The sequence below is a fragment of the Olea europaea genome, chromosome 14, assembly GCF_002742605.1.
Source record: "Olea europaea var. sylvestris chromosome 14, O_europaea_v1, whole genome shotgun sequence".
In the NCBI taxonomy this organism is placed as follows: Eukaryota; Viridiplantae; Streptophyta; class Magnoliopsida; order Lamiales; family Oleaceae; genus Olea; species Olea europaea.
Window position 1 is genome coordinate 11137954 of NC_036250.1, and position 21047 is coordinate 11159000.

The 21047-nt window shown below is 34.3% G+C and overlaps 2 protein-coding genes across 2 annotated transcripts; both read right to left on the reverse strand.

Annotated features, from left to right (window-relative positions):
* Positions 1 to 1204: 1204 nt before the first annotated feature.
* Positions 1205 to 2951, reverse strand: LOC111409150 (U-box domain-containing protein 26-like). The gene has a single exon (XM_023039114.1). The coding sequence runs from the start codon at positions 2672 to 2674 to the stop codon at positions 1463 to 1465; it is 1212 nt and encodes a 403-aa protein (XP_022894882.1). The 5' UTR covers positions 2675 to 2951; the 3' UTR covers positions 1205 to 1462.
* A 3364-nt stretch (positions 2952 to 6315) lies between these two features.
* On the reverse strand, positions 6316 to 20279 carry LOC111409514 (probable inactive DNA (cytosine-5)-methyltransferase DRM3). The gene is made up of 13 exons (XM_023039558.1): positions 20268 to 20279; positions 20018 to 20152; positions 19485 to 19547; positions 19231 to 19362; positions 18860 to 18956; positions 18588 to 18634; positions 16487 to 16573; positions 15964 to 16068; positions 15578 to 15677; positions 15082 to 15194; positions 14379 to 14481; positions 7977 to 8056; positions 6316 to 7833 (listed from the first exon to the last, which is right to left on the reverse strand). The coding sequence occupies exons 1-13, from the start codon at positions 20277 to 20279 to the stop codon at positions 6454 to 6456; spliced, it is 2454 nt and encodes an 817-aa protein (XP_022895326.1). The 3' UTR covers positions 6316 to 6453.
* Positions 20280 to 21047: the final 768 nt, after the last annotated feature.

The window sequence follows — 21047 nt, forward strand, 5'->3', positions numbered from 1 at the left end:
ATTCAATTTATCGTGTAGTCTAATTCAAAATTGATAATTACCTTTAAATAATTATTTATTTCAGGTATCTTTAGATAACCTACTTTTTACGTAAAAACTTATTTAAATTTTCAACTTTGACTAATACAAAAATTGTTTACTTAAAAAAAGAACTTATGCATCATGTTGTTTTGTCCAAGTATGTCCTTAATTATGACATTTGATTTTTTTTCACTAACATAATAATAGTCATGTAAACCCCTACTCTTTTTGTGTTTGGCATGGTGCATTAATGACAAAAGTGCCCCCACTTTTTAAGTAAAAGCCAAACTATAAGATAAGCCTATGAACCTAATTCAACCTCGCAAGTCACCATTTTCTTGAATTGGGACAATCTTTTGGGATTTGTCAATTTAATACAATCTAATTTAGTATACTAGTTATCACATCGTTAAATATATTAGATAAGATTAAAGAAGAGAGACGTGCATATGAAGTACTTGTCTATTATCCTTCTTCGTCGACAACAAGGATTAAACCACAATGAAACTTTTGTGTTTCTTCTTCACTCCCCATTCCAATTTTAAGCACATGGCAAGTGAATTAAAACCAAAAGGGATTTTATGTGAAGGCAACTATGATGGATTGACATGTGTGTCCGATATGACATTTATCAGATATGGTAACACACGATTGTTCAAAAAAGTACTGATACGACACGTCGTCGACACCTTGATTAAATTCTTTATTTATATAATATATTTTGTTTTATATTTATTAATTTTTCTTGTTGAAATCTTCTGAATGAGTGCATATTTGTTATTTACTAATAAGTTCAGTTAAAAATATAAAATATTTCTAGTAAAAAAATGATCATGGTATAGTTTCGAACAGAGTTGATATCTGAGAAATGTTTTATACAGCACACTATCCTAGTTGAAGTGTCCGTACAACAGAGGAAGGCAACACGGCTATTGGATAACATAATTCTAGCTTACATGTGAGGTAACGTCTTGATAACATAATTTAAATAAATAAGTGTGTTTCGAGTCTTAACATTTTAGGGCCTGTTTGTGCCCTTTTAATTTCAAAAAGTGTATTATGGAATAGTAATTGATGTTGAAATGTGTGGTTAATAAAGAAGAATTATTTATTTATTTATGTGTAATATTATTTTAATGAAGAACGTGTTGTTGAAAATGAGTACTGTAGAAAAAAAATAATATAATAGAATGGTTAACAAAGGCTTAAACGAAAACATTACATCATCGTCTATACACAGCACCATATATGAGGCAAAAGTTAATATACATATCAAGAACTTGATTTGAATTCACTAAGAAAAAACAACGAACTATGGGATTTTACAATATGGTTCGTTTAGGAAAGGACCATACATTTGAGGACTACATAATTCTTGAAAGGATAACAATCTTTTACGATTCTTCCATATATGTCTTTAATAGTCCGTTGAATTTATGAACTAAAATGAAACCTTTGGATTCTCAGTCCACATGGGTCCAAGTAATTTGAGCAACATTCGTGCCTTAGTTTTAGTCCTCCCACTGCACTGGCTTTGAAGCAGCAATAACAACTGAGTTAAAACTCCAGCACAAATGGCTTCTTCCCCAACACTTCTTGATTCAAAACAAATAATCAGTAATGAATTTACTGCACTTTCGCTCCCTTCATGATGTGATGAAACTCTGAAAACCATTTTGACAATTGCATCAATGCCTAAAGGGTGATTGATTACTGCCTGTTTTGCACTTTCTACTGATAAAAGCAGTTTCAGAATTGTTCCCATTGCCATTGGTGCCAAGCTTTTTTCTTGCTTCTTTGCGTTGAAAATGTATGTTATGAGCCCTTGAATTGCACCTTGTTTAACCAAATTCTCTCGATTCAACTCCAGTAAGGCTAATGCTGATATGGCTTTGATTCCATCTTCAACAGCATTAGAGTTGTTGTGAAGAAGATGAATTATTTCTTGCAAAAGTTTGTCTGATTTTCCTAGTGTAGAACAAAGTTGTTGAGTCTCTAGATTTGATGAAATTGCCTCCACCATATGGCATAAGCATTTCTTGATAATGATACTGCCTTTTTCAAGTAGAAAAATGAATTGGGATAACTTGGCTTCCTCTTCGAGAATGTTTAGACACCCCAATTCACTGAAGGGCAATAAGTTCATAGCACAAATAAGTGCTTTCTCCACAAACCTCAAATCTTCTTGGAAATTTGAACCTTCTGCATTTCTGAAAACTAGTTCCAAGAGTAACTTGAAGAAATCTAATTGAATCAACAACGAATTCTGCAACGGTAGTTCTTCGGATAAAGCTTGGATTTTTTCTAGCATTTGAAGCTTATGATCCAACTTGGATTCACTGGACTCTAGAATGTGCTTGACTGCAGCTATAGAATGATCATTGTCGATCATTTTGAGGTGATCAGACTCGACCTGGTTACCAGATTGAAGCCACTCCTCGATCAAATGGCGAAGAGTGTGGTTCGGAACAACAGAAGGATCATGGAGCTTCTGCATTGTCACAGGACATATTAGGTTACCAGTAGATAGCCATTTTTCAATGCTCGACCGCTCGTACGTCTGGCCTGTGCATAGGATTACTGGATCTTTGAACAAGTCTAGACTTATGGGGCACCTAAAAAAATGGGGGATGATCCTCTCAACTCCTTCCATGAAAAAAAGAATCCAAATGCACAAAAAACTCCAAGAGAAATTCTATACGCCTAAAAGACAGACATAATGCAATGAATTTCAAGAATCAAGACAAGGTTCTGGTTTAGTTCTTGGTAAACGTATATGGGTGAAGTGAACATTTTGCGTTCCTCGGTAGCCCAAGAAGGGTCGACTCCGAATAAATTAAATACGTGCATTTAGACACGAAGGCTTCGAAAAAACAGAGAAAGATGGCGAAGAATTAGACAATAGAAATGACAGAAAATTGGGGACTATGGAGCAGGAAAGTGAACCACATAATATAGAATAATTGGAGAGGGGCCCTGCATTTTCTTTGCTCACAATTACTAGGAATACAGTCAAAAATTGACCCCACATTTTGATGAAGTTTGAATGCACCAAACTATGGTTTGAATTGCATCAATGAAAAAGGACAACTATTGGCAACCCACCATGTGAAATCAAATACCACATATAGATAAACAACACTGTGTGGTCTACATGTTCTTCAACTCAAGCCTTTCCTTTCAAAGATAGGATGATTAAAACTGCATAATTGGCTCCTATTTGGATTCCATTAAAAATAAATTTTGGAGAAAAATAAATTTTGAGATATTGATTTTTTTGGAGAATGTAGTTAAGAAATAAAGAAAAATTTTGGATTTATGTGTAACATTATTTTATTGAAGAATGTACAATTGAAAATAAGAAAGAGAAAAAATAAAGCCCAAACAGGGGTTCGGTACGTCAAGTTAAATAAGATTAAATAGTATTGCGTTTAAAATTTTACTTTGTTTTTTAATATTGTTCATATTTTTTGATTCACTTCATCAAATATGTCAAATATTGTTCATATTTTAATCTAAGTCAAAGTCAAATAATTAGTTTTAACCATATATTTCAAAAACTTTTATTAAAATCTACTAAAAATATAATTTTAATCCCTTACCAACACAAGGGCTTATTGGAGTGAATTACCCAAATGGTCATTGAACTTTGCAAAAAATTTCTACAAGGTCGTTGAAATTTAAAAATCATCAAATTCATCACTGAATTTTGAAAAGGTTTTCACGAGATCACTAAACTTTGTTAAAGGTTTCCTAGGAGGTCACTAAATTTAGTAACTCCTGGAAAATCTTTTGCAAAGTTCAGCGATGAATTTTGTGATTTTAAAATTCAACGATCTCAACCTTTTGCTAGTGAACCCTTAGAAATCTTTTGCAAAGTTCAGTGATAAATTTTGTGATTTTAAAGTTCAGCAATCTCAACCTTTTGCAAAATTCAGTAATGAATTGGATGATTTTTAAAGTTTAATGACCACATAAAAATATTTTACAAAGTTCAGTGACAATTTGAGTAATTCACTCACTTATTGGCAATAAACTACTTGATCACTTCTCTCTCATTCCGTTGGTTGATATTAGCATTCCCGTCAGGGTTGTGCTGTGTGTACACAATGATGTACACACAGTCTTACATCCCTCTCACATGAAGAGAGGCCCACATGTAATAAAATATTCATGACCTCGCCTCCATGTGAGGGGGGTGTAAAGCTGTGTGTACATCATAAGGTGTATACACAGCTTTATCCTATCAGGGTTGTGTAAATCTCCTCATCACTTCCACTTGAGACCGACAACGAAATATATGAGCAGATTTTATTTTTAAAAAAAAAGATTTATGGTTGAAATTTTTCTAAAAGTGAAATTATTTGACAAGAAAGGATGCTCAATCGAGAATAAAATAATATTTATGGATTAATGGAAATGTACAAAAACTATATTTCAGAATGTCATTTTCTCTTTCCATATTTGTATGGCGTTAATACTCCCTTTGACAATATTCACTAGTTCAAATCTTGATTTGAAAGTCGTATATCGACCCAAATAATTTCGAGACAGTAACCTTCTTTTCATAAATATTCATCACTGAAAGTGGATGCCTAATTTAACCGTTAATGTAATTTCAATTATCTCTCAATCAATTCATGTGTATGGCTAACATGTGCTCAAGGAAAAACATCATAAGTCAATGTCATATTACTAGGATGTGAATACATAACGGTGATGAATAAAAGGAAAACTGTAAAGTAGTGATGAATCGTCTAAAAATTCTAGATCGTTGTCTAGAAATGATCTTACAGATTTCAATACTGTTAACCTGTTCTCTCGTGTGAATGTTGATTTCATTTTGTTAAAGACTTGGAAGTATTTTGTAAAATTTCAAATTTTCGTAAGTGTAACCTTCGGATATCGATACTTTTTATTTATGCTATTTTCGTTTTTGGGACCACAAGAACTTATTTTTGCTTATTTTCTTACCTCTACACGGATGAAATGAGATAAAGCTAGCAACCCACTACAAATCAGATTAAAAAAAATAATTAAGATTGGATAAACCTATTTAAATATATCTTTACACAGATGAAAGGAGATAAAAACTCGCAATGCACGAAGAGTTATAAAAAAAGCGAAAAAAATAAAGGGAAAAAAATCTTGAAAGTGGAGAATATTGAAATGTAGAAATTCAGGCCATTGAACAATATTCTTTGTCTGCCATTTTAAAAATTGGACCTCAAAACTCATATATGGAGGAAAATGTCAACCATTACAGCTTATACACAATGAAAAAAATATGTAATTTGTTCTTTTTTTTTTTTTTTGACGCGAAAGAAAATTTATATTCACATGTATAATTGGACTGGGGAGCACGTTTAATTAAACATTATATATTTCGGTATTCTATTTATTACGAGTGTTTATTGACTTTTTCACGATATTTTATTGAAAAAATATGAAAGTACAATTTTGTTCTTTTAAATTTGGCCAAAATATGGTCAAGTTGATTTTTTTTTGGGTTGATAACGGTCAAATGAAGGAATCCATCCATTTGTCCTCCAGTTGTAGTCGAGATGAACGTTTTGAGAAAATGGACGCAAAAATAAAAAGTTTGCGCATAATCGACAACAATTTGTAAGATTTAGGACCTCAACTATAATTCTTCCTTTCTTTTATTCGTTTGGCTAACCTTAATTATATCAATCGCTACTAAACTTCACTTTTAATGTCACTTAGGCAGTTAATACTGAACTTTGAATTGTTTCATCTACTCTACTGAATGTTAAACTCGTTTCAGTTATACCATCGTGCTAGTCGGCCAACCATGTATCTGGTCTTGTTACGATAATCGACTCCATACTATCATTCCAAAAAATGACGTCGTATTAAGCAAAATTTTAATTAAAAAAATGAGAATTTGGCAATAAAAACAGATAATGAGAAATGTTGAAAAGATTTAACTTTAGACACACAAAAAAATACCATCTTGAGTAAGAACATTGGTACATTTTAAACTTTGCATTCACTATTTCAAGCAGAAAATGTTGAGTGGGAGAGAAAAGTAATCCTTGACCATTTTAATACTTATTTAGTCCCTGTTTGATTATGATTTTTCAATTCAAGAAATCAATTTTTTGACTGTTACTTAATATGGTCAACCGTCATTTTTGATTTCTTCACTTACAAATAAGACTCAGTTCTCTCTCTAACGATTAAAAAATTGATTCTAAGCCTATTTTTAGGATAACGTTCGAATCTCCTCAACAACTTGTAAACAACACCTTCCTAAATACTACTCTAATGTAGAAAACGCCATGGAATTAATATAGTTTACTAGCTTATCTTCACATTCTTAGATTGGAGATCATAAGTCATTATCAAATTCAGATACAAAAACTAATTAAAGACCTACAAGGAGAAGCATGTTGGAGAGGACGAAAGTCACCTGCGCCTGTCCGTTGTAGTCCTCACACGCTGCAAGACACGTACAAACTCGACGAACATTGAAAAATCTAAACCTACCATGTTATCACCAGTTGCTGCCGTGTACGGATTCTGACATATAACAAAATCGAATCCACTGAACTTTTTTATCAAAGCTTCAAGCTTGTTACTTGATAGGCTCTGGATGCTTTCAATCTGCACCAACTCTCCAATCTGTCCAGAATTGTCCCACCATTGTTTGACAATCCTCCGCTTTGCTTCACAGGGTTCCACAGAAACAACGCCCTTCAAACGAATGCCAATACGGTTTAAAGAAATTTCTACACCACCAATTCCACTATAAATTGACAACACTGTCAATCCTTCTGGGAACAAGGATCTAAGAACAGATAGGTGGTATGCTAATGTGTCAGTCTGAAAAGAATGTTTAAGGGATTCAAGTCTTTCCGTCGAGCTAAACCCAGCAACCTGCGTATGACGCACTGGATAGCCCATAATACGCTCTAGATGTTCAGGTTCAAGCGGTGCCAGTTTGTGTTGGCCAACCCACATAAGATTCAGGGTCCGGCACTGATGGAGGAGTTCTTTCTGCTGCTCAGCTGTCAGAAATCCTCTTGAATCAGTGAGCATTCTTCCAAGCCTATCACACAGTTGAGGGATTCCTTTAGTTTCAGAACTGATGCAGCTCAACTGCTTCCTTGCATCCCACGACGGCCACCATTTTCCAGTATGTGGCAAGGCTTCTTGAATGGTCATTGGTGGCTTTGGATGAATGTGAAACCTATCTTCAGTAGGGAGATTATGAACATAGCCTTCCTTCCTAATTAAGGCCGAGAAGAACTGAGGGTTGATAAATTCTGGCTGAACAGAGTACAGAAACTGTGATACTTTTACCCAAGAGTCCTGAGATAAATTTGTGATATTTCCATAGAAGAAATAAGGAGGTTTAGCCACCATATTATCAAGAACCCTGCACTCGGGCATAGACCTTTGGGGCATTCCTTGTTTGTCCAGCCATCCTGCATTGTGGCCAACACGTCTCTGAGAGTCTGGCATCCAAAGACTGGTCAACGAAGACTTTCCATTTCTTGCTCCTAGCCAGGTTGGGCCAACAGAACTACTTGAGACTGTATCAAACTCTTCTTTTGCTTTCTTCAAGTTGCTTCGTTCATCATCGTATTCTTCTTTTGGTCTCTTCCCTTTAAATTTTTCCAGTATATCAAAATCCCCAACATGAGATGCAGTATCTGAAGTATATTCCTCAGTCTTTACAGTAAATGGATTAAAAGACTGATAACTTGAACAATCACCCATCCCCCTATCCAAAAATCTATAGTTACTAAGGGCACTTGACTTGCTCAAAGAAGCTAATAAGTGCTGCAAAAGTCAAGATGAGCTTGAATGTGTTAATATACCATTAGAAGAGTGAGAAGATCATGTATTCAGGCAGTACTTCAATTAATGAAGGTGAATGAGTGTGCAAGACATATGAAAAGAATGAGTCTTAATAATAATATAACCTTGTCTGGTTTAATATCAATGCCAGCATTTTCACCTGCAACGATTGAATCTGCAAGTTCTGAAAGTGGAGCTTCTGACCCTGAAGCAAGAGTTAATATGCAATCAGTATTAGCCCTAGAAGATCTTCACATTGTCCGAAAAATCAAATTGTAGAGGGTAAATCTATAAGATGAGAACTGGAGCAGAGGAAGAGCAGTATCCTTGTAAGCAAGATATTGATGCACTTTCTAATAGAACCTCTGTGGTAAAAGAGTTTTTTATAAAATCAGAGACACACACAGCTAAGTTATTTCTTTCCTAAAATCTATGTCAAATAAATGGGATGGTACAGACCATCAATTTTTCAAAGGATGGACCCCTACTACACCACACTACACTTATCCTCGCACATTTATTTTCTAAAACTCCAGTAGCTTTACGTCCAAATGAAATTATAGACATCCAACAAGGATGGCAAATCCGAAAGACATTTCTGTACATCAGTGGAAAATGTGAATAATATGGTTTTCATCTAGTTGTAGTTAACTAGGCTTAATTATATTAATTGTATGCTTAATTGTAGGAGGAAATTGTGTATGCATAATTGTAGGAGATAATTAGGTTAGATTTTTGTATAAATAGAGCAGTTCCTTTGTAATGTTCACTACAATGAACTGAAATTCAGAAATTTTCACATGGTATCAGAGCAGGTCTCCTGCTATTTTGTTCTCCAGATTAAATTGCCAGAATTTTGATCTTCTTACCAGCTGATTTATGCTGGCATTCTCTTCTCTGTGTTCTTAATTGCTGAAAAGATGTATCAAGACTATACAGTCTTGCATTATCAGACACTTCAGCTTATCTTGAGGTCGGTTCAGCCTAATTTGAGGTCCGTGCAGCCTATTTTCAAAGCAGTTCAGCCTTTTTTCATGCCGGTTCAGCAATTTTGCAGTCTAGTTCAGCTTAATTTCAGCCAGGTTAAAATGTTTTTAATGTTGGTTCCTTTTCCCCAATCAGGTTCAATTGTTTTTAGGCAGATTGATACTAATCTAATGCCAATTTATTCCTTTTTTTCTGGCCATTTTACATCAATTTAGACCACCTAGTCTCTCTTGTTCTTGTTTCAATTAATTTTCAACACAGCTGAGCTCTCTTTGTCATCTAATTGTCAGTCATCTTCTAACCCTACTGTGCTTCCTTTTTTATCAGTTTCGACAGTCATTTTCTATTGGCAGACAGAAAGTCACTTTAGATTGTTCGCTGTCTATTGATGGAAAAGAGTGTATTCCTATTTCAAAATCTCTTTCACCAGACTCAACTCTGCATGTTCGTAAATTGTCATGCAGTCTTCTTTCAATTGCCATACCAAAAAGTATTAATTGTGCCGTTAAGTTTTTTTCCTAATTACTGAGAAGTGTCAAACTTGCATATGTGGAAGGCGTTTGACACTGGAAAGGAGATTGATGGACTTACATTACTTTTGAGGGTGAACCAATTGGTCCAGGTAATCTATCTTATACACACTTAAGTTCTTCTCAATTAACTTCAAATCAAGAAATTAAACTTTGGCATAAAAGATTTGATAGGCCACCCATACATTTTACTTATGAGAGGCGTCACAAGAGGGCAGCTGACTAGGATTTGTTATTATAACTAATTCGGTGGTTTGGGGGAGGGAGGGAGTTGGTTAGAAAAGAATAAAAATGGCAGAGACAGAATGAGAGAGCATTCACGGGTGGGAGAAAATCTGTGAATCACTGGGGAGAGGGGCAGCTCTCTAAACCTATCATACTTGTTCTCAATTCTTGTCAATCATTTCTGCAATTGCTGAGTCTATGAAATACATATTAAATTTCCTCAATACTCATTTTCTTCTCTAAAATTCTGAGTCTCATTTTACTTTTCTTTTTCTTTTGTGGTTGAATTGAATATACAAGCGTAGTCTATTTAGGCAGGATCTATCATTTGGTATCAGAGCAGTCTACTCCTGGGTAGACGATGCCAATGACGAGAATGGATACTAGAGTTGAAACACTCGAAACTTCGATCTCTCAGATTCGGACGTTGGGTGCATCAGTGCTGGAATTGCAGGGAAACGTGGAACAACTGAATGAAAGATTCAGAAGGGAATTGGAGAAGATGTGAAAGCGAAAATAGAAGTGATTTGGAGATGGGTCGAAGAATGGTCTGCAGGCAATAGCTAAGATGATAAAAAATCTGTCATCGGATCTACAGCCCATGGTGGGATAAGGGAGTAGGATGAGATCTTCGACCACCGTCGATAAGCAAATCGAGTCGGAGAAGATGGGCATGGAGAAGCAAAGCCTTGAAATCAGGGAAGGTCACTACTGCAAACTGGAACTGCCCTTGTTCAATGGGATCGATCCAAATTCGTGGATTTTCAGGGCCGAAAGATATTTCAGCATGAATAAGCTGAATGATGTTGAGCGGGCCTTGGCTGCTGGGATGTGCATGGAGGGCAGCGCTCTCTCATGGTTTCAATTGGAGGATGGGAGGCGGCCTTTGCACAATTGGGAGGACTTCAAACAACGTCTACTAGAGAGGTTCAAGGACACTCAATATGGCACTCTGTATCAGTCACTTTTGGTAATTAGACAAACAAGGACTGTAGCAGAATTCTGAGAAAAGTTTGAGATCATGGCAGCATAGCTTAAGAATGTGAATGAGGAGACCTTAGAAGGGGCTTTTATCAATGGGTTGGAGGAAGAGCTGCAAGCATAAATGTTGATGGCTAACCCAAAAGGGCTGTCCCAGATCATGGATATGGCACAGAGGATCGAGGACAGAAATTTGTGAATCAGTAAAGCCCAGGAGAACGAGCGCCCCCGCTATAAAGGCTCAACCTATACTCCTCCTGCTCGAATGGAGAACCGAACCATTCAATGGAATCCTCCTCAAAGGGAATATTCCGATGGAAAAGGCAGGAACACTCTCCACAAATACAATCTCGGGGTGTAAGAAGCTAATGCAGGTAGAAATACAGGCAAAAAAGGATAAGAGATTGTGTTTTAGGAGTGATGAGAAGTATACTATCGAGCATAGGTGTCGTAACAAAGAGTTGCAAGTGTTGCTAGTTGATGACGACATTGAGGAGGGCGACAGAAAGGATGCATGGAAGATAAAATAGAAAGAACGGAGCTAGAGAGGGTTGAGCTATCCATGAATTCGGTAATCGGTTTGACATCTCCCAAAACGATGAAGGTGAGGGGTACAGTTAGTGGACAGAGGTAGTGGTGTTGATTGACTCCCGGACAACTCATAATTTTATATCCGTATGTTGGTTCGGAAATTGAAAATACCCATCACCGAAACTAATGGTTATGGAGTGCATGTGGGTTCAGGTATGACTGTTAAAGGAAAAGGGATTTGTAAAGGCGTGGTGCTCTATATGCAAGCCGTGGTAGTTATTGAAGAGTATTTTTACCAAGGCAGAGACGAAATGAGAGAAGGCATTCATGGGTTGGTTGAAAATCTGTGAATCACTGGGGAGAGGGGCAGCTCTCTAAACCTGCCATACTTGTTATCAATTCTTGTCAATCATTTCTGTAATTGTTAAGTCTATGAAATACACATTAAATTTCCTCAACACTCATTTTCTTCTCTCAAATTCTGAGTCTCACTTTACTTTTCTTTTTCTTTTGTGGTTGCATTGAGTATACAAGCGTAGTCTATTCAGGATCTATCAAGATTATGCCAACCAAACAGTCCTTAATTAAAATAATTTTTCCTACTCTAATAAATGATAAGGATACCCATGATTTTCAATGTTAAGTATGTGAACTATCCAAACATCATCGAGCTCATTTTCCTACACAAATACGTATAACAGTGACAACCTTTTTCCTTGATACATTTAATATTCGGTGGCATTTACACGTCCACAACATATCTCGTGCTAAGTGGTTCATTATATTCATGATGATTATTCTCATGTGAGTTAGGTTTGTTTGCTCAAAGAACTATTTGAAATGGAAATTTTTTTCGAAATTTCGACCATATGATTAAAGAGTCAATTTCAAGTCAATCTACAAATTCTTCAAACAGGTAGTGGGAGAAAGTTTTATTCCTCGATTCTATGTTCTTATAGTTGATCATGGGATTGTACACCATAGCTCTCGTATAGATACACCTCAACAAAATGGAATAGCTTAGATGGAAAATAGACATCATCTTGAAGTGGCTAGATCTTGAATGTTTATCATGGAAGTTTCTAAAAATTTTTTGGGAAGCTCTTTTTACCGCTACATACTTCATGAATAAGATGCCACCATGGGTCTTAGATTTCAAAACACCACTTGGCACTCTTAAAGACCCATCATTACACATTTTTTCTTGATTTTTGGTCGTGTAGTATTTGTTCACATTCAATGAAATAATAGGGAAAACTAGATCCAAGGACTCTTCAATATGTTTCGAAAGATATTCTCTTATTCAAAAAGGTTACATATGTGCTATTATCCTCCGACAAGAAAATTTTTTGTGTCCGTAGATGTTACCATTTTTTGCGAATATTTCTTTTTCCACTAAAACTTCTCTTCAAGGGAAGAGTCTTCATATAGAATATTCATTTTGGTATACTTATCCTAATATCCCTAGGTTCCCTCCTCATGTTTTACCCACAATCACCTCTAATATTTATGTAATTCCTCCCATGAACTATGAGTCATCATCTCCAATACCCATAACTCCTCCATCTCTGGCTCCCGAAGCTCCAATTGAGTGTGTTCGAGATGGAGATCAAAAAATAAAAGTTTAATCAATAAGGAAAAAGATAACTTCCTCAAAATAACCAATCATCCTAACCAAGTGCGGAGATTTTGGAAAACACGTAATTCATCTGTTCCTAATATTCAAACAATCTAGACTTGACTAATATTTCTAGCCTAATGTTCCAACTGCTCATAAGAACGGTGTTAGATCTTGTACTATGCATCCAATTTCAAATTATGTCTCGTATTGAAGGTTGTCTTTGTCTTTCAAAGCCATTTATGCTAATCTATCTTCTTGTAAATGGGTAATCACTCTGAAACACAAGGTAGATGGAAACATTTGAAAGATATAAACAAGAATTGTTGTTAAGGGGTCTACACGAACTTCCAAGGTCGATGATCAGGACACTTTGCTCCTGTTAAATAAATTTAGATCAAGTTCTATTATCTCTAGCAACAAAACAAATTTGGACAGGCATCTTGAGCAATTTAATGTGAAGAATGCATTATTGCATGGAGATTTATTAAAGGAAGGGTACATGCAGTTACCACGTGACTTTTAAGGATTTTTTAGGGAAAAAGAAAGTGTGCAAGTTGAAGAAGTCCTTGCATGGATTAAAGCATCACCCTAGACTTCATTTGACAAGATTGCTGTCGCAATACACCAGTTTGAGTGTACTCAAAGCCAAGATGATCATACCTCGTTCTTCAAAGCACGTTAAAGAAAATTATTGTTTTGATTGTTTATGTTGATGACATCATTGTTTGTGGTCATTTATTGAAGAGATTGAACGTCTTAAAAGACAGTAGTTGAGGAATTTGAAATCAAAGATTTGGGGAAGTTAAGATATTTTTTAGGTGTTTAGGCTGCTAGATTTGGTAACAAAGAAAGTATGATTTAGATCAAACATAAATTTGTTAGGTTAATTTTTTTTTTTTTAAATATAAAATAGGGCAGCTCCTTGGTAATGTTTACCACAATGAAAAGAAATTCTGAAACTTCCACACATAAAAAATAAAGGTCATTGTGTACATTAATAATGTGCATCCAAAATCTTCCCCAATTATTTTAAGCCCTTGTCTGATTTTGATTTTTTGAGAAATGATTTTCTTAAAGAATGCATGGTTAAGAAGTAGGGAAAAGTTATGAGTCCACATACAAAATTATTTTATTGGAAGAATGTGATTGAAAATGAGTTTGAGGAAAGGTAATTTTGAAAAAATAAAAATCAAAACAGGGCTAAATCAGAAAATAACAGCATACATCTTGAATGATAGGGAAGCTGATGGCCTAATTAACGCCTAAAAGATGCTAAAAAGTAGCAGAAACGACATTCCAACATTAAACACTTGGTAAGCATTATGTGGCAAAGAATAATCCTTGGGAAGAAAGTTTGTCGGTCCATTCTGATGTAACTTGTGGTGTTAGGTCTTCTTCATAGTGATAGTTTATTTTTACCATACTTACATGTTAAATTTTTAGTTGTGAGGAGTGGACTTTGAGGGAGGCAGTATGTCATTTTGTGAGGAAATAGGTTGTAACTAGAAGTGAATCAAGACGACTTTTTACTAGAGATTTGGGCTAGCTCCCCTCCAAAGTTGTACTTCTCAATCTTCTCTCCGTCCCCCCACCCCCGCCCCAATCCACAGTAGTAAGCATGGGGAATTCTTGAGCTCTGATAATCAACTTACCATATCTCTCAAAAGCTATTGAAATTTCTTGCTCAGAGAAGCCCATTTCAAGCAATCTAAGTGTCTTATCCATGATCCCAAACAAGATTTCGTTGCTGCATTCCTGAAATTAGCAGTTAATCTTGGATTAATCTAGACAGCACAATTACAAATATGCATAGTTCGAAAATATGGAAGTTCGTGCTCAAAAACTTGATTTTCCAGCACCCTGGATCTGAAAGTACGCCTTTCAACAATTCTCCATAAGTAGTATCATCCAAGCAGATAATTGCACGTGAACAAGTACATAGTAAAGTAAAGCTCGTGCAGAATATACAAGGTGTATCCTTCCAAAGAAACAATTGACAATAACTCAATAATAACATGAACATATAGACTAGCAAAGTAGGAAAGGATATCTTTTATTTTTCTATCTTTCTTGAAAAGATACACTATGGGGAATAAAACTGTGTTTGAAAGAAACATGCGTACATCAAGAGTACAAAGAGTCCTATAAAATAAAGGAAAGACGAATTTATTAACAATCAAGATTACTCATATTCTTCCAACCAAGAACGAGTAAAGATCAAGGGAAATTTAAGAATTTCCTGTGACGCATGGATACAGACTCTGCGACACGAGACACGCCACATGAAATGTCCCATGTTTTATATATATATATATATATTTTTTAAGATTTTCAGCATGCCTCAAACTTGTGTACCTTGTTCTTTTCTGCATCGACACAAATAGGATAATCTGCTTTCTTTTCATACTTTTTCGCCATCCGTGCAGCAATGATGATGTCCACCAGTTCATGAATAGAAGCATCTTCACCTGTTATGAAACAAAAGGGTAACTTAGATACACATGAGACTATGGAGCCAACTTGTTATACAAGCTGACTTATATGATCGTCTAGAAATCTCAAAAATAGGTACTGTTTTCATTATAAGAACCATGCAGCCTCGAACAGAAAAAAGGATGCTCAACGAAACAAAACTACTAGCTGTAGAATATTAGAAGGCAAAATATGCATGACTGGACAAGCTCATAACTATATGGTTATTCAACAAAGAGGGCTGTATCCAATATAGATATTAAGAGTAAGTATAAATTGAAGGTAAAATCAGTGTCAATCATAAAGCCATTAAATTATTCCACGTCGTGTAGATCAGAAAAAATGCATAATATTTTTAAGTTTGAAGATTCCCATATACCAAGTCTAGCCATAGCAAACTCCACTTCATCTATAGAGAAACTCATTTTTAACAAGTTTGCTTTCTTCTCATCAATGACTGCACTGCACACATCGGGTTCCTGCAACAGAGTGAAAGTTAACCTACAGCGTGTGCAATGTTAACCCATAAATAAATTATCAGTCAAAAGCTAAGGCAAACTGGAATTCCGGTTAATTGAAGGATCATGCCATTAATATTCTTCAAAAAGGTGGCAACTGAAGAATGTAACTTGGATGATAAATTGTAAGGAGAAAGTAGTAAGACATCAAGAATTCTGTCAGTCAATCATAAGCACATTCATTTTTTAACTCGATTACCATACTAGAAAATAATAACTATAGAAGAAAATATTCATATCAGGTTACCTCTTTTAATTGAACATCTTTTTCAATATTGGTGTAACTTTTTGTATCCCCGCCATCACCAAACAAGCTATCAAGAGAATCTGAAGACACTGATCTATGCAGAGCCTGTTAATTTTGAAACCAGTTCACGAACTAAGTTCAACTATTACAATGCACGATGTTTTGTACATTTATTTAAAAAAAAAAAAAAAGGCACTATTACAGTGCATGATAGATGAGGAATCCATGTTCATGTTTGTAAACCTAATTTTGCCCTCCGAGGCAGTCTATTAAATTATTTAAAAAAATTAAATTAGCAAGAGACGTAAAATTATGAAACCTTTTGTAAGAAACTGAATTGAATCTTTCTGATAAAGCAAAAGGAAGAGAGATAAATAAGAAATGTAGGACAATCCATAATGAATAACACAAACAAAAAAACAGAAAGCTGATTGCCAATGAAAAATGTAAAATGTTTCAAAATAAACTTGCGCACAAATTGGATTGATAGCTATTGTACTTGGAAATTTTGAAGGACGGGTACCTCTCTTGCATGAACATCTGCAGCTAACTCATCCTTGTCATGGAATGTGGCATCATCAAAAGATTCAGTCTTTAGGTTTTGGAGAGCCTATTATTTAAAAAGTGAGCGGTGGTGGGTGGTAAGTATAATAGAAATAATAATTACAAGCATAATTGAGCTTTGTGTCTGTAAAAATATCAAACTAATAGGCTATTTTAACAGCTAATATAGATTCAAACTACATGGGATCAGACTCATTCAGACATGTGGAGATCTGGCAAATGAAATACAACAAATTGCTTGATTTAGTTATTAGATACATGTAAGCATGAGTTATCAGCAAATATGCTTATATGCAAAAAAAAAATTGAGAAAAGGCATTCATGTGAAAAGAAGGCAAGGAGCTCATCAAAGACAATACGGTGCTAAGATATGCCTAGGTTTCTATTGATGATATTGACTGATACGACTTAAATATCAACTAATTTCCCGATTATTAAATTCATAAGAAGCATGAATTCATCAGTGTGTATAAGCAACAGTTAATGAAGATTTGCATAAAGAGTTTAAGTTTCGAAAGGCTGTTTTGCAAAGAAAAAGCAAGAACGTCATCAAAGACAAAACAAAGCAGAGAAAGTCACTAATTAGTGGTTACCATCACAACTAGCAACAATCGACTTAAAACATCATTTTTTATATAAAGATTAATGTTCCTTTCTTCACCAAGAATGATATTAAAAATTCAAGTAACTACACTAAATGTGCAATATCCCGAATTTTTTATTACTAGTCGTTAGATTAAAAATTAAGACTTAAGTGCACTATTACTAAAGTCTAATGACCTTATTAATTACTAGCCAATAGTTTGAGGGCCTAAGTGAAGAGTTAATTTGGAAGTTAAATGAAATTATATGTAAAATGTATGTAAATATGTCAATTAGCTATTATTAAAGATTATTTATTTGACCACATGCATTATTCACCACATTTTAAGCAAAGTAATTGCTTTTGACCACATAAACTAAGGTAATTGATTTGACTACATGCATTATTTACACAAAGATTCAAGCGAAGTCAATTGATTTGATCACACGATTAAAGGAATTGATTTGAAAACTTTCAAGACAATGCACCAATTATGCTTTGACCACGCCTAACATCTAGTAATTTCCTTTCAATTTTCTATACATGATCCAAGAACTTGCACCATAAATAGGAGTTAAACTCAACATTGGACTATCTCTCATCAATTATTTACACTCTTCCTCTCTATCTCTATCACTATGACTTTGTCTCTACACCTTTAATCTTTCTCTTATCTTTTTCATATTAAATATAGTCATATACTTACACAATCACACAACCCGACACGCAAGTCAAGGATTTCCCTCCAAGATCATTTCTTCTATCATTTTTGAATTGTCAAGTGAAATGTAATTATAGTAGTACGAATTGTTCTTTCATTATTTAAATTACAGAAATTTATGTTATGAATATGATGATACAGAAATCCAAGTTATGATTATGATAAGGGTCCTATATGTGTAAGTTCAAAAGACCGGAGTTTAGTAGCTTACGCACGGGAATTATAGCCACGAAGTTCAGATTTTAATTCCCGTGTCTCCATATGTATGTTATGATTTTCCATATTTAAATATGAGATGCAAATTCGTTATTACTCATTTACAAAGATTTACGTCTCACATGTATATGATAAATATTTTATAGGTAACTAAAAGAGGCGGGTTTGAGGTGATCGAAGGTGAATTGTGATTGCGTGGATGAAAATGAAGAATGATTTAAGTTTAAGTTAAAGATTTTAATGATGTTTATTATTATTATTTTTTAATTTATTTTAATCATTACATGTACAGAAAATATTATGTTTTTCATTGTTTATGAAAGTATTATTTTACGGTACATGTATATGATTCCAAAGGTAAAAATTTGGGTCGTCACCAAATGCAAAAGAATTAACATGCAAAGTTCAAAGGGCAAAGCCGACAAAACTAGACAGCTTTCTTGAAATGAAAACTAATAAAATAGACTAGTTCATAGTCACCTTGGTAAGAAACTAGTAAAAGATAAAAACGATGGCATGGATGGAAATAAGTATGCTTACTGTATACGCAAAGAGAGTCTCCAATAGTATATCAACATCATCTCCACCTAGAGTGACAAGGAAATGCTGTTTGTGTCATTTTTCAACATCAACGAAGATACATAGTTAAACGGAACATATAAGAACCATAGGGAGAGTTAATCTTGAAAAATATGGAGCATGGAATACAGAGGCTTGATAGCTTTTTCTAGAGGAGAACGTGACAAAATATTAACAGAAAGCTAATATTTTCACATATCAACACACAATAAAGTCAGTGAAGAAAAACACACCCTTTTCCTTAATTGCTTTGTCAACAAGAAAGGGCGAGAATCCCATCCCCATTAAGGATGATCTTATGTTGCTTCCTGAAGAGCTTGCAACATTATCCTGCAGAAAAATAAACAATCAAGAGGAAAACAAATATATCAACAAGTCATTATGGTGCATAATTTACCACAAAAATAGCAATGCAGTCAATTACAAAAACTTGTGGCTATAAGTTCTTTTGCCACATACAACTGGAACTGCAGTAATTTATATTTAACATCGAGCTAAATTATCTCAAATCCCAGTTCAGAGAGAGTAGTTTTGGATCACCAAAGTACCCTTAATAAAATTGGAAGCAGTACTTTGAATAACAACTAGCAAGTAGCTACCATACCGCTATATCCCTCGAGGATATGTTCTGAGATGGCACTTCATAGTCCAAACAGTCAAGCTCTGGTTTAATTTCAGCCACATTTTCTGGCATCGGAGATTCTTCTTCGCTATCTGATAAGTCCACTATCTCACACTACAGACAAAAACGTACAATTTAAAAAATGAAAATGCAGACAATAGAAAACTTGAATGTTGACCTTGCATTGCACCATAAAAAATAAAATAAGCTAAACTTTGGTAGTCATGAATACTAACCATCTGGGGATTGTTTATTGGGCTTCCCAAAGAAGCAAAATACGTTTTTCCCTTGCTCAAATCCTGCAAACTCGAAATACAAAACATATTAATGATTAACTAATAATCACAATAATCCAAAAGATAAAAATAATAATAGTAAAATGTTAATTCGTACAAAATATATTAATGATTAACCAATAATAGCAATAGTCCAACAGATAAAAATAAACATATGGCATCATAAAGAAAGTGTAATACTAAAATGTTAGTCAATTAAACAAAAAAAAGAAAAGAAAAAGGGACATTTACTAGCGCACATAAAACGCATAATATAAATGTTCGCGTAAGACGGTGTGTGTAACAGCAAATTCAAACAAAAATCCATATGAAATTCATAAAATTGGGGGAAATAACTCCAATTGGACCAGCATTCATGGTACATGCACTCAATTTCCCCTCTTCACCAATTTTTTAAGTTTCTAAACATAAAAAAAAGGTTAAAACGAGGTGAAAAGTGAAAGTTATTTACAGTGGTGAACAGAGATACCCACCTCGGCAGAGTGCCTGACGTAATGACACCGACAACCCCTGAGTGCCGGAATTTTTTTTGAATTAGAGGGAGAGAACGACCTGAGAACTAATGAAAGGGCAAACTGTGAAACTGAAAATAAAGAATCTTCCAATCTCTTTCAGCTCAAATGGTCCCTAATGTTTGATTTAGCGTGTAAAATGATCCCTAACACACTTTTCTGACAAAAGGAAAGTACAAATTTAAGCCAGGAAAAAAGGTTTTGGTTTTACTGCTTTAAGCATTTGTTTGGCCCCATTAAATTATAATTCTTTTTTTTTCTTTTTATTAATCACATATTTTCTAATAAAATAATATTACAAGTGAAATCAAAACTTCCTCTTCATTTTTAAACATGCATTCTCCAAAAAAATTTATTATTTTAAGATCAAATTCTCATTATATAACGAGAGAATAATGGGTGCCAAAATCAAACTCTCATTATAAGCGTATGTAATTGCTTTTGGTGTAAAAAAATAAAAAAACTTAAATAAAAATTACGATCAATAAATTAAAAAAATTGACTAATATAAAATTGTTTTGTTATCTAGTATATAAATATTGATGAAAAACTAATTTGTGAATTCTGTGTTGTTTATTTTCATTATGATTGGTGCTCTTTTATTTGTAGGTTACACAAAAGTAGCAATAACAGTACCGTTGATGATCGGAGTTCTAAGATATGTTCATGATTCATGCAAAAATAGCAGCAACAATACCGTCAATGATTACAACGCACATTTGTCAGCAATACTAATGTCGTTCATGATATCATCAAGCACTCTCAACTATAGAGGGTTTTATTTTTATTCACCTTTTTAAAAAATAAAAAATCGTAAGTTATCGTCAATATATTACAAAAAAATATGAAGAAAGACTAGATGCTTCGTCAATAACAACTAGCGATTTAAGTACAGTGGCCTTTGCCAACTACATTACGAACAATGGTATCATGGTTAATCATTGATATGTAACTAATGGGATTATTGTAGAAATCTCCAACAAAATAAATT

Excerpts from the sequence above, each read along its gene's own strand:
- LOC111409150 (XM_023039114.1), bottom strand. The coding sequence starts at position 2,674 with ATGGAAGGAGTTGAGAGGATCATCCCCCATTTTTTTAGGTGCCCCATA.
- LOC111409514 (XM_023039558.1), bottom strand. Across the intron at positions 18,957-19,230 it reads TATCCTCGAGGGATATAGCG|GATAATGTTGCAAGCTCTTC; the intron begins GTATGGTAGCTA and ends ATTTTTCTGCAG. Across the intron at positions 8,057-14,378 it reads AATAGCTTTTGAGAGATATG|GGTCAGAAGCTCCACTTTCA; the intron begins GTAAGTTGATTA and ends CTCTTGCTTCAG.